Raw genomic sequence first — 14,404 nt, 5'->3', positions numbered from 1 at the left:
ACATTCCCCTGTACAGATCTGTTATACGGTCTATGTAATCCAGGCATCTGAGATCTTCCCAAACTTTTGTTATCATTCTCATGGTCAACCTGTAAATCTAAAAGTGCCCCTAAGCCCCTTCTAAACACTCCTGGTTAACTGTCCAAAGGAACACAGATTACCTATACGACAGATTCTCTTCTTGCTTATAAAGTTTTAGATCAAAAGTAACATTCATGGTCCCAGCTCTGCAGCAAAGCACAGACATACGACTATATGCACTCTTTCCCTGTGACATGAATACCCATATATATGCCTCCACCTGCTCAAAGGTGTGAGGCCAGTGTGTATGACAGCAGCTGGTGCTAACTGGTGTTTATGCAGAGTCTCAGGCACATCACATATGCCCCCAGGGATAGTTCTATCACCCCACAGCAGTTCTGATTGGAAGTCTGAGAAAATGGTGCCTTGAAAGCTGCAGGCGTAGGCCTGATCCACAGATTTTTCACCATGTGCTTTGACAGACTTGACACTTCTATCTAGGAAATCCCAGATATCAGATAGCTACAAACCAGCCCTGCTCTGTAGGAAGGGGATGCTAAGGGATAGCAGCATATCAGCAGGTCAGTGCCTCTGTACAAGTGCCAAGCTTAATGTGGTAACAGGAGAAGAGACTCCCACAGCTGCCTGCTCTTACACTTTAAAATGTTTCATTGTGTTAGGCAAATGGATTTTATGAGGGTTCTCATTGGTTCATCAGTCTTTTAGCTTCTTGAAGTGTCTTGGTCAAATTATTCCAATCATTTACTTCAAGTCTTTTTCAGCAGGGGGTATTGTAAAGGTTTAATTTAAGGTCACTAGCAGCTTCAATTACTGTGGCAAAACTAAAGAATTGCTTGTGGAGAAAGCATTTATTACCTGTATAATTTTTAACACAGTAATTTGAACGTGCCATTCAGTGTTGCATTTTGTGCAGTAGCAAGGCTGTTTGAAAATACTTCTCATTCTTCTCTCATGTCCCCTTGGCATCTCTACCCCATCGCAGGTGTCTCTTCTCATAGTTGTGCCAGTGCCACTTTTTGAGAGGTTGTGATACAGGATAGATCATAAAAAAAGACTGGAAAAAACCCTTGGAAACTCAGAACCTGCACTTAGACCACACATACTCAGTCTCAATGAAGTCAGTGAACTACTGACTTCCCTCCCTCCTACCAGGACAGGCTTTTGTTCCACTTTTGCTACAAGAGAAAAGAATTAGAACCTTTTTTATATTTTTCATTTTGATTGACATCCTCAGAAGAAAAGCAGTTGAGGAACTCCTTGCCACGGCCTCTGCTAACTTAGTATGTATGTTTCCAACTTCATCTACTGATGTTAATTTTAAGGATAAATCTAAATTATTTTTTTTAAAGGGCGGCAGTTTCAGGAAGACACAGAGACAGCTGTCTCAAATAGAGTAGAGTTTCTAAGAACTCTTTCTGTTCATCAGTAGCTGTTCTCAGAAAATATATTTTACCTGTCCAGTGTGGCATTCTCGTGTCCTCTTAGCTTGTCAATGACAGGTTGAATTCCCAGCATTAGAAACTCATATCGTAGGTGTAGTCGGAACTCCAAATTGTCCTTAAAAAGTGGGGGAAAACCAAGTTATTTGGTTTCAAAAGCTGTCATTCACATTTTTAAAACATTTACTTAAAACCTCAGTTGTTCCCTTTTTAATATCCTCTATCCTGACACCAAATTCACAGGATGATCAATTCCAGTAAAGTAAGTAAAAGAGAAATTAATGCTTTTGTCTCTCTTTCACTTAAACTACAGCCCTCGCTTACCTACTATGAGTTCTGTACATGCAGTCATAAAGACAGCACACTCCATGTTGTTCCGTAAAGAACAGAAGTTAATAGCGTTTTTCCTGCTAGTCCATTACAGGTTCATCTCCTGCTTACAGATGACCATTAACTGCAGTCTTCCTCCTAGTTTTTACATTTACTTATCATATAACCACTACACACTCTTGACAAATTTTCTGACATCTATTCAGTGGGATGTTACAGGAATCCCAGAGATAAAGACAAATATATTGTCAGACAGCTCTCATGAGCTTGTTGTCTGTTGTGGTTTAATAAAAAAAACCCACAGAACAAAACTCAATGTAACAAAAGTAACACTTTTAATGAAATAAATCAGATTTAACTATCTTCCAGACTCAAAAGGAAGTCTTGTTAATAAAAGAAAAACATCTGGGTTTTTTTTCTGAAATGTCTCCATTTGATATTTTTAAATTAAAATGCTTTGAGTTTGGCTTTGAGTCAAAACAACTTAACATTTCAAAACATTTATGAAGGTAAACCAAAATGTTTTCTAAAAGGCTGAAATAAGGAGGTAAATGCTTTGCACTTCTTAAAAAAAAACCCCAAAACCAAACCAAACCCCAAACCAACTAACTAAAAAAGGAACAACCCAAAGTAATCACTTGAGTGTAAATAGTCAATGTTATACTGAAGAAGCTGGGAACGAAATAATATGGAAGACATTGTAAGACTGATCTTAACAATTAAGCGTTATTTCCCACAAACTATATCCACTCAGTATGACAAGATTTGTGACTTAATCTACTAACCATTTCCAAGGTTAATTAATTCAAGCATAACATTTTAGAAGGAATTTCCAGGACAGTGACTCACCTCACCAGCACCTGCATTCAGAACAGCATTGATAAAGGACATGATGGCTGTTTTGAGGTTTACTTCATCTCTGTATCGCCCCATGCTTCGGTCTAGCTCATTTAACAATGACTGAAACAGAAAAGCAAGCTGAGTTAGAGGACATAATCTAATTTCTTGCACCACTGTGCATACTGTTGAAAGGATATGCACTTAGTCTTCTTTCAATTTGCTATATATCTGTTTAAAGAAATATTTATTTTTTCAGACAATGTTGTTAGAAATTTTGGACATTCACAATAAACAAATGAAGAATAGTAATTGGAATAAAATGCCCACCTGATCCTAATAAAAGTTTTTGTGTTTTTTTTTTAAACAACCTATTATCTGAGAAAAAGCAGATGCCCTTTACAGTACTTGCCAACATGATCTAAGAAAGCAGCAGAATGATGACCTTCCTTCACTCTGTATGGTGAATATCACAGATTCATAGAATCATAGAATGTTTTAGGTTGGAAGGGACCTTAAAGATCATCTAGTTACAACTCCCCTGCCACAAGCAGGGAACCTTCAACTAGACCAGGTTGCTCAGAGCCCCATTCAACTTGCCTTTAAACACTTCCAGGAATGGGGCACCCAAAACTTCTCTGAGCAACCTGTTCCAGTGCCTTACCATTCTCTCAGTGCAGAATTTTTTCCTAATATGTAATCTAAACCTTTTCTCTTTCAGTTTAAAGCCATTCTTCCTTGTCATGTCATTACATGATCTTGTAAAGACTCCCTCTCCATCTTCCTTGTAGGCTCCCTTCAGGTACTGGAAGGCCACTGTATGACAGGGAGTTTATACACACAGAAAACCAGTATCGGATCCATACATCGTTTCTACTCACATCACTCAAGTAATTTTCATTATTTTTTTGGATCTCAGCAGGATAGATTGCACTTATGTATACAGGGGAAGATAATTTTAAAAAGAAGCTGTCTTTTGAGAAATAAAGCCTATACCCAAACCGTGAAAGATTTCTCCTTGTTTTTCACTTACAACCATTTAGCATGAAACAGACAATTATTACCTCTTGGTAAGCTCCTTTTGGGGATTTGCTAATAACAGGAATACCCCCTGTTCATACAGCTCCAAAGCTCAAAGGTGAGTTACACATCCTCATCGGAAACGCAGTTAAGCTCCAGTTTCCTTGTTACAGACTTACAGAATGGTTTTGGTTGAAAATGACCTTTAAAGTTCATGTAGTCCAACTCTCTTGCCATGGGCAGGGACATCTTTCCACTAGACCAGGTTGCTCATTCAGCCTGGCCTTGAATTATTCCAGGGACGAGGCATCTACAACTTCTCTGGGCAACATGTTCCAGTGTTTCACCACCCTCAACATAAAAAACCCTCTTCCTTTTATCAAATCTAAATGTAGCCTCTTATACTTTAAACCCATTAGCCCTTGTCTTGTCACTACAGGTCCTGGTAAAAAGTCTTTCTCTGTCTTTCTTATAAGCTCCTTTTATATATTGCAAGGCTGCTGTAAGTTCTCCCCAGAGGCTGTATGTTCTCCTACTAACCAAATAGGGTGGGTATTTAGCATTCAGGGGGTATGTAGCACAGGAATGCTTTTGGTCTAATTTCTACATACATATAGATATTTCACTACAATCTTGTGAACATCAGGAGGCAGAAGAGAAAAGGACTAGACAAATAGCATTAGTAGCCTTTGTCTTATTTAGGATGAATTTCACTTGAATATTTACCAAAGAGGTTATATGCAGAAACTGATTAGCCATGAAAGCAACTCTACTTTTAGCTTTCTGTTGATCACCATTAATCTTCTCTCCAGGATCTTCTTTGATCAGTTCATAATTCCAAGGATGATTTTCCTTACTGGAAGAGTAACAAATTCTGCTTGAGATCTGGCAGTTCAACTGTATAAGACTCACTCCAGCATTAATAATAAATGCCTCACACTCATATATTTGTTTTGCTGTTGCACTAAAAAAGAGAGAATTCTTTTACTCTTCCCAAGAAGTTTTGACTATAAAGGGATAATGAAGACAAAAATAACTTTTTAGTGTTCAGCTCAGCAGACTATCTAAATAACATTTTGAAGCTATGATGCTGAGTAAGGAAGTCCATTTTCTTTTAGTCAGTCTTTTGTCCGTGGCTACTGAAAGTGTTAATTCATAGCAAAATCTTTCCTCTGGTAGTCATCAGTTTCATAGGTCTATCTTGTTTCCTGTAGAAATCCATGGAGATATATCTCAAGAAACAAGAGGAATATCCTCCTATGCGCTATTTGGGGGAAAGAATAACCTGGCTTCATGCTTGGTTTTGTGTAAAAATACTTTGACCTATCATACACTGCTACTGAAAGCTGTTTTTACATCTGAGTATAGTATGTTCACTATCAAACAAGCTTGATTTCATAAACTCCTTTTTCTTGGTACTTCTTAATTTCCCAGCTGGAATTTGCAAATATCCCTAGTCCTGGCATTTGAACTTTGGTCACATCCAACTTCCCAACAGTTGTGTTATGACCAAATAATATTTTGTTAGAAATGGGAATGAGTCTTACACAAAAATACATGAAATGCCCTACTGAGGCAGACTGGCAGTCAGTTCAATCCAGCACCCTATCTCTAACAGTGACAATAGGAGACTATTTAAGAAGTCTTTAAATTCACCAACAAAAACAACTATCCAACTTGACAAATAAGCAGAAGTGAAATAAATGAGATAATTCAGTTCTGTTACTGTCAGATTTGACACTGAAATCCAATGCACATGCGTCTTCTTGGAATAATTTAAGCAGCCATCACTACAGAAGCATCAAAACCAGGAATGGTTTTGCTGGTTTTCTTCAGAGCCTTCATTCCTACCATATTTTCTCATAGACTTTTAGGAACATGCTAGAATCTATGCAATAGCATATCAGATACTGCATCCAGACAGGTTGAAGGATGTCAACAAAAGTTTTCTACCCAGCATTTTAGAATGCTGAACTAGGAGCAGAATGCAGTGAGGGCCAAGCCAAATTCAGGGCAAGAGCAAACAAAACTCTGTGTTGCACGAAGCAAACTGAAAAGTAGCACATCTTCATGCAATTGTTCAGCTTGAGAAGGAAACACTGTAAGTTCACTCGATTCCTAAACATCAGACTCTACACCCGCATACCATGGCCAAACTCCAATATCTCCAATCCTTTGCAAATGGCTGGGGTTCAAGTCTTCACTTGAAAATTTCCTGTAAAAAAGATTTCACCACACCTCTTGGCAGACAGTTCTGTGGCCCAATTGATCTTATGGTTATAAAGGTTTTTCCTACTATTTTAGCAAAACTTTCCTCACTTAATCCCATTATTCCTCATCACTGACATACAGTAGGGTTTCATTCAGTCTGCCGGAAACCTCAAAAGGCTTTGGTTGAGCCCTAAAGGGAAGAAGCAAATCAAGAGGGAATACTGGATTTTAATTTGTTCCTTTTTAGCTCCTCTACTATAATTCCAAATTGATCAGATTTCTCCCTACAAATTATGGTCTGTACTGACAGTGTTTAACACAAACCAGGCAAGGGGGCTCTGGAAGGCATGCTCCTAATCTCCACCTTTTCAACTGACAATATCAAACTTCCTTTATTCCTTCGCCTCAAGCTTCAAAATTACTAGCAGCATTAAGGAGGGAAACAAGAGTGTTCTGCCCAAAGCAGACTAGATAACTTACCACCTGAAAGTGAAATCAGCTCCTTTCAGACAGTATCTAATACCTAGGTTCTCTCAAGACTAAAAGGAAAATTCTTTCTCTCCACAGGGATCCACAACTGGATGAATATTTTAAATAGCAGGCTAGGCTGGAAGAGCACTGGAACATCCTGAGAAACTTTTCCGGGCCAATAGAGAATTATGACTTTGCAATGTTAGTTTGACTCAAAATATAGCATGTTAAAGAGCATTACATATTAAAATGTCATAACATAATGCATTGACTCCACAGGAAAAATGAAGGGAAGCAACAAGCATAACAATAATCAGAAATGCAATGGCTTAGGGAAGAGTAAGACTGTGCCCCTTTAACAAGGGAAACCAGTCATAAATAGGATAATGAGACATGAAAGTCTACGAAATCAGAGACTCTTCTTTCTCAGTTTTCATAGCATTCTATAAACCTGCATCTTCACAACAAAAATCCCTAAAAATTCAAGCAAAAGTAACATTTTCATGGTCACACAGTGAGCCAGTGACAGAATTACACTGATTTTCAATACATTACATGGAAAAAAATCCCGGCAAGGACACCAAGGACTCATCTTCCTAATTCCACATTTCTGCTTTGAGGGTTTATTGTCTGTTTTCTTTCATCTCTCTTCTTTAAGGGGTAGAGTGGGATTTTTAAGCAAAGAAGTCTATTTCAAACACTTGGATGAAGACAGAGCTTTTCCAGATTGCTTCAGGAAGGCATGCCTTTATACCATTGTGGTATTTGAGTAAAGATAGAATGCTACTCTGAAGAGGACATTCCTCTGAAGAGGACAGTTTTCAAAGAATATCTTAAGAGGAACTACAGGCTGCGTGTTGGACATTAAAGGGAGAATTATTCTAGGAAGAAGGACATTACAAAAGAAGGCTCAACAATTAAAGCAAGCAAAGGGATAAGCTCAGGCAAGAAGATGCGGCAAATGTGAGACAATAGGAATAGCAACTATGTAAATTGAGACACAAACATGAAGTATAGAATCTTGTTGCAAGTGCCAAGACAAAGATGATCCTAATAGACCTATAAACACACTGAACATCAAAGATACAGGGTGAAGTTACAGTACGAAAAGGCACTTGAGTAAAGACTGAAGTCTCAACAAAGAAGAGTAAGTTCTGGAGAATCTCTCCATGGCTTTAAAGTGAACCCTAACTGAAGTTAAGGACTGATAATTGCAGTCAGTAGATGAAATGCTGGTAATTTAGAAATAAGCAATATTTCACATCAAAGTTTCCATTCAGAGCAAAATATGGTTATTATGTTAAGGAAAGACTACTTCATATTCATAGAAGTTCTATCTATATTTTCCATTAACTCCAACTAAAAAAAAAAAATAAAAAATATCAAGAAGCAAGGACCTCCTTTCCAAAATATTTTAGTTTGATTAGTGGTCTTCACTTGGTGAAGCAATTTGATTAAATTTGATGCAATTTGGTTAAATTGAGATTGCAAGTGTTTATAATGCTCAGGGATCTCACCGTAATTTGAATGTTGACTTTAGCTACACTAGTATAAAACTGTATGTTTCTTATTCAAATAATAGGAGTTATTGCAGGAGAGAGCCAATGCAAGTTTAGTAAGAACCATATCTTAAGTCACAGCTTTCCTTCTCCACTAATCCACCCGTTGCTGAGTCCTCTGACAACTTTTGGCTAATTGTGCTTAGAAGGCTGACCAGCAAGAACTTCTTATATTCAATAAAACATGCCATGTTTTATGTTACCATGTTAAATACATGATCTCTATTCTACACCAGTCTCTAAACACAAGTATTAGAAAATGCAAACAAGAACACATCCCTTCTGCTAAATCATTTTGAGGTTTGTGTGGGGCTTTTGTTTGTTTGTTTAAGAAAGAAAAAAGAACAAGTATCCATTTATCTTTCATTTTTTTCCCCCAATGGAAAAGTATTTTGACAAGAGCAAGTTTTCATGCAAAGTACTTTTCATGAATGTAAGAGTTGGTAACCACCTGCAAATCAGTCAACCAGATTCCTCAAAAACTCAGCTGTACAAGACCTGTGCTACCACACTTCACCCAGCAATGACTTCTATCTCAGTAATTTGATGACTTTTAAACCAATATTAAAAAAGAGAGACAGAGAACAACCAAAAAAGAGACACTGAGTAAACGCAGCATCTATCTCCCATATGGGTTTATTAGAGCAGAGTCAATTGGTCAAGTAAGGGCAAGTTAACACAGGACTGCAAGTGCTGTCAGGGCTCTAAGTTACCACTGTTTATTGGTAAGCATCTAAAGTTATCCCCACGTCTCCCAGGTATATAACAATGTCACATTAATTCAGGAAGGATTCTTTACTTCAGCTAATTACTAGAGAACAAGCTGGTTTTAAAGTTTTTCCTTCTCTCTTCCACAGGCAGTCCACAATAAACTGCACATCATAACTCATGTACATGGCTTACTTTTCTTCATCTGCATCCTGCTCCTCTACTAAAGAATGACGACATATCCTTATGACTGTAGCTGCAATCTCATAATCTTCCAAGTTTTACTGTAATTACTGTTTTCTCCATTGAAATAGCCTCAAGAGCTTTCAACAGAGACCGAAAGGCCCCCACTTCTGGAGTCACACATCATACATGTCATACCTGAGTACTGAAGACATGCATCAAGTTTGAATAGGCAAGAAATGCAAATGGGGCAATGCCCATAGAGGTATGGACCTGACAATGCCAAATATACGTTAACAACAAACCAAGATCTCCTGCATCCCTGTCTCAGGTCTGAGTCATGGTCAGTGAATCCCATAGTGCCTTTAGTTCTAAGACAAACATTGGCAGCTACTGTCCACCAGCACAGACTGTTTCCCCATTCACTTTTACAGTAATAAGCTCACTGTAGCCTAAAATCCACTGGTGCATTAGGTGAGAAGGAGGTAGGAGATAATGACTGTCAGGCATCTGGATCCAGGGCCTGTTGGCTCAACACCACTCTAATCATTTCACCTAAGAAAGAATAGTAAATGGGCGAGATTATCCCAAAGTTTAGAAGCCACAGCTTCACACAAAGCAACAGATTCTTTAATATCTTTTTCTAAAGATGATCAGTTCACTAGGAAGAGGGACATTATAATAGCCGCTAGTAGTATCCACAATAAAACTTGTCAATGATGTACTGACCTACTTCAAAGTCTCTGAGACGGCGTTTCCCTTCTATGATCTGAATGGGAGTTATTTGAGCCAACAATTGCTAAGTTGCAACAATTCACAAGTTGATTGCTAAGTGGCAAGTGAACTGCCTCCACTATACATTAAGTCATTGTCTCCATTACTTAATCCATAACTCTTTTATTACTAAATTAAGGATTTAAAGTAGGGACAGAGGCTCCTGGAATTTAGTGGTTTCAGTTTCTAGGGCAGAACAAATTATTACCACTCCAGAAATGCCATCAAGTTAGAGTATGAATAGATTAGCAGCTTTCCCTTAACATGGCAAACTTCCATTTTCAAGTAAAATATAGGAGATTTTAAGTTAGCATTAATGACAAGCAACAGGTCTTGAAATATATATATATATGCTGATAACCTATTTGAGGAAGTTCCCTTCTTAAAACAAAATGAGAAATATTGCCTTTTTAATACTTAGCAAGTTTGCAGTATATGCACTATAAAAATCACTCCCTGCAGATATTCATCATACTGGGTATTTATGTCAAGGTATCCTCCTTTTACCTGGAATCTTGTCCTTTCTGCAGCATAGACTTGGTAGTGAAGCATGGCTTGCAAGACTTTTTTGTGACCATCTGGTACCAAGCAGACAGCCCCTAGGATCTCCAGCACAGCAATCTTGGTCTTAATGTTCTCAGTCCGTAAGCTCTGGGAGATGATGTTGATGCTTTCTGGATGGGCCAGAACATGAGCCCGTCCTTGGGAGTTGTTCATCAGTGCCTTGATACACCCTATAACGGATGTGTGTATACGGCTCTCTGAGGTCTCATAGTCCATGCTCTTTAGGAAGTTCAGCAAACAGCTCAGGCCATCCAGCTCAATAAACCTGGTCACAAACCTGAAAAGAAAAAAAATCAACCAAAAAAAAAAAGGTAGAAAAAATAAGGAGAGCAGATCAAAGGCAATTTATTCAAATGATAGCATATTATTCAGCCCTGCATCTTTAAAAGCTGGCTAGCTTTTAGCCTAAAATTCACAGAATAATTCCCAGGTATTTAAGAAAATCAAATCAAAACAAAACAAACAAAAAAACAACAAAAAAAGGGGGGGGAAGAGAGAAAACAGACTAGCTAATAATGATGTGTAACATAGTTTAGGGTAATTACACTGTGTCACCTTACAATGCTATGGTTTGGTCTCTGTGCTCTCTGTTGCAGTTACCACCAAACACTGCTGTGGTTCACCTCAATATTGGCTGCATTTTCAACGGTGAATGGATTCTTTCCCATTTGCATTCAAAGTTCTCAAACTCAGAAATGTTAGATACTTCCTAATGTACCATCTTTCTTTTTCTGTCCATAAGTGAGATGCTGCTACTAAATTCATTAGTAATAAAAGCACCATGCTGAAAGACTGAATTTCACTGGTCACTGTTCATGTGTCTGTACCACTAAGACAAATCTGAGCCATACTTATATTTCTCTAGATAATATGGATTTGACATATGTATCATCTTTTGGTGGCTACACTCCATGCCACACAGGAATTTTCAGGGTCTACCTGAAAGTTACACTCACTATGCTGGTAGATTTGCCAACTTTCAGCTTATTTGGGCCAGCAATTTGACCAAAAATATGGAAAAGCCTGGTGCTTTCAAAATTTTGGTCTGAGGTTTGGGTTTAGTTTAAAATTGGGTTTCAAAGTGAATATCAGAGTGAGGGCAAGCACCCACAGGAACACACGCACATCAAAAATGAAAACAAGGTTTAGTTGAACCCTCCTATGACAATTTGCCAAGTTTCACACAGGTCTGATTGCACATTCTTTGGATGCATCATCTTGTCTACCCTAACAAATCATAGGAGCAAAAGCTTCTCTTTCTCTGGACCAGAGAGCAGAATCAACATTGTGCACCAGGAATTTGGTAAGTTACCCAAAGCAGTTTGGTTATCTGATTATAGACAGATTAAGACTTAGTTCAGTTTCTGTAACACATTTAGCTGCTACCATGACAAAAAAGACTGAAACTAGAGCATTCATGGCAAAAAGAGTTGCTGCTAGGGATGTGTTTGGAAAGAAAATAAGAACAAACTCAACCCGTTACCAAATAATATGATGCCAATGAATTCTGATCAATTCCCTGAGCCTAAAAAAAGTGGAGTTGCTCTTTGTCTCTACTTACAGAGGCATTGTCTAAATTCTCCTTCTTCTCCTTACCTTCAAAGTTCTATTCTATACCTTAGCTATTCCCTCTGTCTTTTAGGGGAAGAGAAAAAAAGACTTTTTCCCCCCCTGTTTTTCAGTTCCAGGGCTGAGGGAAGACTTAAGGTTGATGCAGTTCTGAAGATATGGAGCAATACTGACAGAAACATTCTGAAGAAACAGCAGAACAAGGGATCCCTTAAATGTACTTTTATATAGAACCCACAGTCTTATGAGAAGACAAACAAGGCACTACAACCTTCACATATTTAAGCCTGCTCTGATGACCACATGAAAAAAATGGTAAAGGCACAAAAGTCACATTGTCCCGATTAAGCACAAACTCCCACTAAATTCACTGGCAGAGCAATTTTTCTAGGACTGTTAGGATGAGGTCATTCCAAAAAGGAGGCATGCGCTGAAAAGTGGTGTGTGTCACAAAACTTGATTAATGACATAATTTAAAACAATGTTGGGACTTTCCTATACTTTTCCTAGCCCAGAGAGCAAACAGTGAGCATTACTCAATAGCAAGCAAAGCCAAGTTCCCTTCCATTTCAGCTGCAATCAGAAGAAGGAATCAAATTAGGATTTTCATCTTCCTTTTTCTAAACACTTAGTTCCCTATTCTCTGGAAACACCAGAAATCATGCTGGGAGAGGTAAAGAAATGGCAAAAGCAGTTTCTGGGCCAACAGATACTCTCAGTATGAGGATTTGCTCAGTGTGGGGAGGTGTGTGTGTAAATGTCTGTAGAGGAGAGAAGAAATGCGAGTTTAACTGACAGGCTGAAAGACATAATCCTCACACTGTTTGGTGTTTGAGCCTCTAAGTAGGTGGGTATGTGGGGGTGTGTATGCGTGGGTATGTGTGTATGTGCAAAAACAAACTCAACTTATACAAGTAAATTGCCTACTTCCTCACAGTATGCACATGTGTAACTCACTTCCATCTTATTCAGCCTCCATGCTGCAAAGTAAGGTCTTGTTCTAGACTGGAAGGTGTAAAGTTAAACATATTTGCCAATGCATTCTGGCTAACACATTCAAATACTCAAGTGTAAATAAAGTTGTGTTTTAATAGGTGCTAAACAAGCAAATTAAAACCTCAGACTCTCACTTGACCAGTTTAGCACACTTTAAAAGGCAGGGCACCTCTTCGCCTTTCAAGGTTTAGAGACTGCTGATCAGAATGAATTATCTAGCTCTAATAATAAACCTTTCATCCAAACACAGGTGAGTTGGCCTAATAGGTACTGACTCACTGATGGATTCCAAGTGTAGGGGGTACAGCCGCCCTGTGAGACTCAATCCAAGTCAGGAAGGACAGAAAAATCATATGCTGTGGGTGTGCAGAGAGCAGGATGTTCCCACCCTGTTAACAGGCAAGGCTACACTTCCCTGCAGCATCAGTTTTTGAACCAGGGGGCACGCATAATCCTGACAACTACTGAACTGCTGAAAAACTCAGCATAATGGATTTTGCTTGCTGGATGCATAAATTATCATCTTCAGTATGCACCTGGATGCAACACTGCTAAATCAAACAAAATTAGCAGGAGGTAAATCTGAATAAAACAAAAGGAGAAAAGCAGACAGTAAAGGGGATTAGCGATGATTCAGACGAAAGGAATTATTTTTCTAGGGTTCCAAAAAGTTATTTTTTTCCCAATCCCCTGTAAGTTTTTACTTTTGTTGCACTTTTGAATCTCCATTTTGGGGCACTAAAATAAAAGCTCTTCTCTTACAGCTTCTGTCCAACAGTTTGTCATCACACTTGTTTATAGTCATAAGCTTTTACAAACCTGACAGAAAATGTGTTTCTTGACAAGATGCAGATGTGGGGGTTTTGTTCTCTGAGGCTGGGATTGTTCCTCTGTGCTAGGACATAACCTGGCTTTATTATTTCAGGACAGTTCCTAAATACAAGAACAAAATGCACTTGCTCAAAGGGGGCCAACTAGCTGCCCCAGGGATGCTTCCATCATCTTCCTTGCAAAGAGGAAAGGAACTTAAGTTTGGGTAGGTCTACTTTACTTTTTATTGTTAGAACTGGTGGGTTGGAATAGAGACACAGATTAGTAACACTGCTGTGCATTATCTACTAGAAGAGGCACAGTCCTACAGTAAAATAAAACAGACAGCCAAAGACTTGCATTTTTCTTCTTTTGATTCCTCTAGATCAGAGAATTCAAACAGAAGAGCCTATTGGTAAGCTGTCAGAGCCCCTGTGTACCCTATCATCACAAATAGATTCCAGACAGTTCATCCTGTGCGAATTTAGGTTTCTCTTTTCTTCAGAGGGCTGATGAACAGAAGTGGCAAAGAAAATAGGATTTGATATCCAAATTAAACTAGAAAGACTAGTATTTTGAAGGCTTGGGTATCATACTGCCGATGAGAGGGATTTGATGGAGTGGAGGGCCTCTCTCCTGCAACCTTTCCATCAAGAAGAAATTGGCTTGTTGATCAGGTATTGGCATGCAGCCCATTTGGCAGCTAACGAATTGAGTCGCTGGAAATTAGTTGAGACACAGGACTTAAGTCAAAATTTGGCTCGGCTTAACTGTTTTTTTAAAAAAAGCCCCACAACCATCGCCAGTGATTTAGAAGAGAACACTTTATAGGGCAGCCCATAGATGCTTGTACTGAAGCCTGTTACGGTTATTATAAACAGATGAAGCAGC

The 14,404-nt window shown here is 38.6% G+C and overlaps 1 protein-coding gene across 4 annotated transcripts in view; it reads right to left on the bottom strand.

The window, feature by feature from the left end:
- The window catches only part of DAAM2 (dishevelled associated activator of morphogenesis 2), a 201,129-nt gene that overhangs the window by 56,275 nt on the left and 130,450 nt on the right, over window positions 1–14,404 (bottom strand). For all 4 annotated transcript variants that reach the window (XM_039385331.1, XM_027748863.2, XM_027748866.2 and 1 more), the window contains exons 6-8: window positions 10,082–10,415; window positions 2,661–2,771; window positions 1,496–1,599 (exon numbers count right to left, since the gene is read on the bottom strand). In XM_039385331.1, the coding sequence (XP_039241265.1) occupies window positions 1,496–1,599; window positions 2,661–2,771; window positions 10,082–10,415 (549 nt within the window). The remainder of the gene's footprint in view (window positions 1–1,495; window positions 1,600–2,660; window positions 2,772–10,081; window positions 10,416–14,404) is intronic.

This window comes from Pipra filicauda, unplaced genomic scaffold (genome assembly GCF_003945595.2).
Source record: "Pipra filicauda isolate LSUMZ 115617 unplaced genomic scaffold, ASM394559v2 scaffold405_size854913_pilon, whole genome shotgun sequence".
In the NCBI taxonomy this organism is placed as follows: Eukaryota; Metazoa; Chordata; class Aves; order Passeriformes; family Pipridae; genus Pipra; species Pipra filicauda.
Note: the sequence above shows the minus strand (reverse complement) of the source record. Positions and strands in the feature narration are given on the sequence as shown.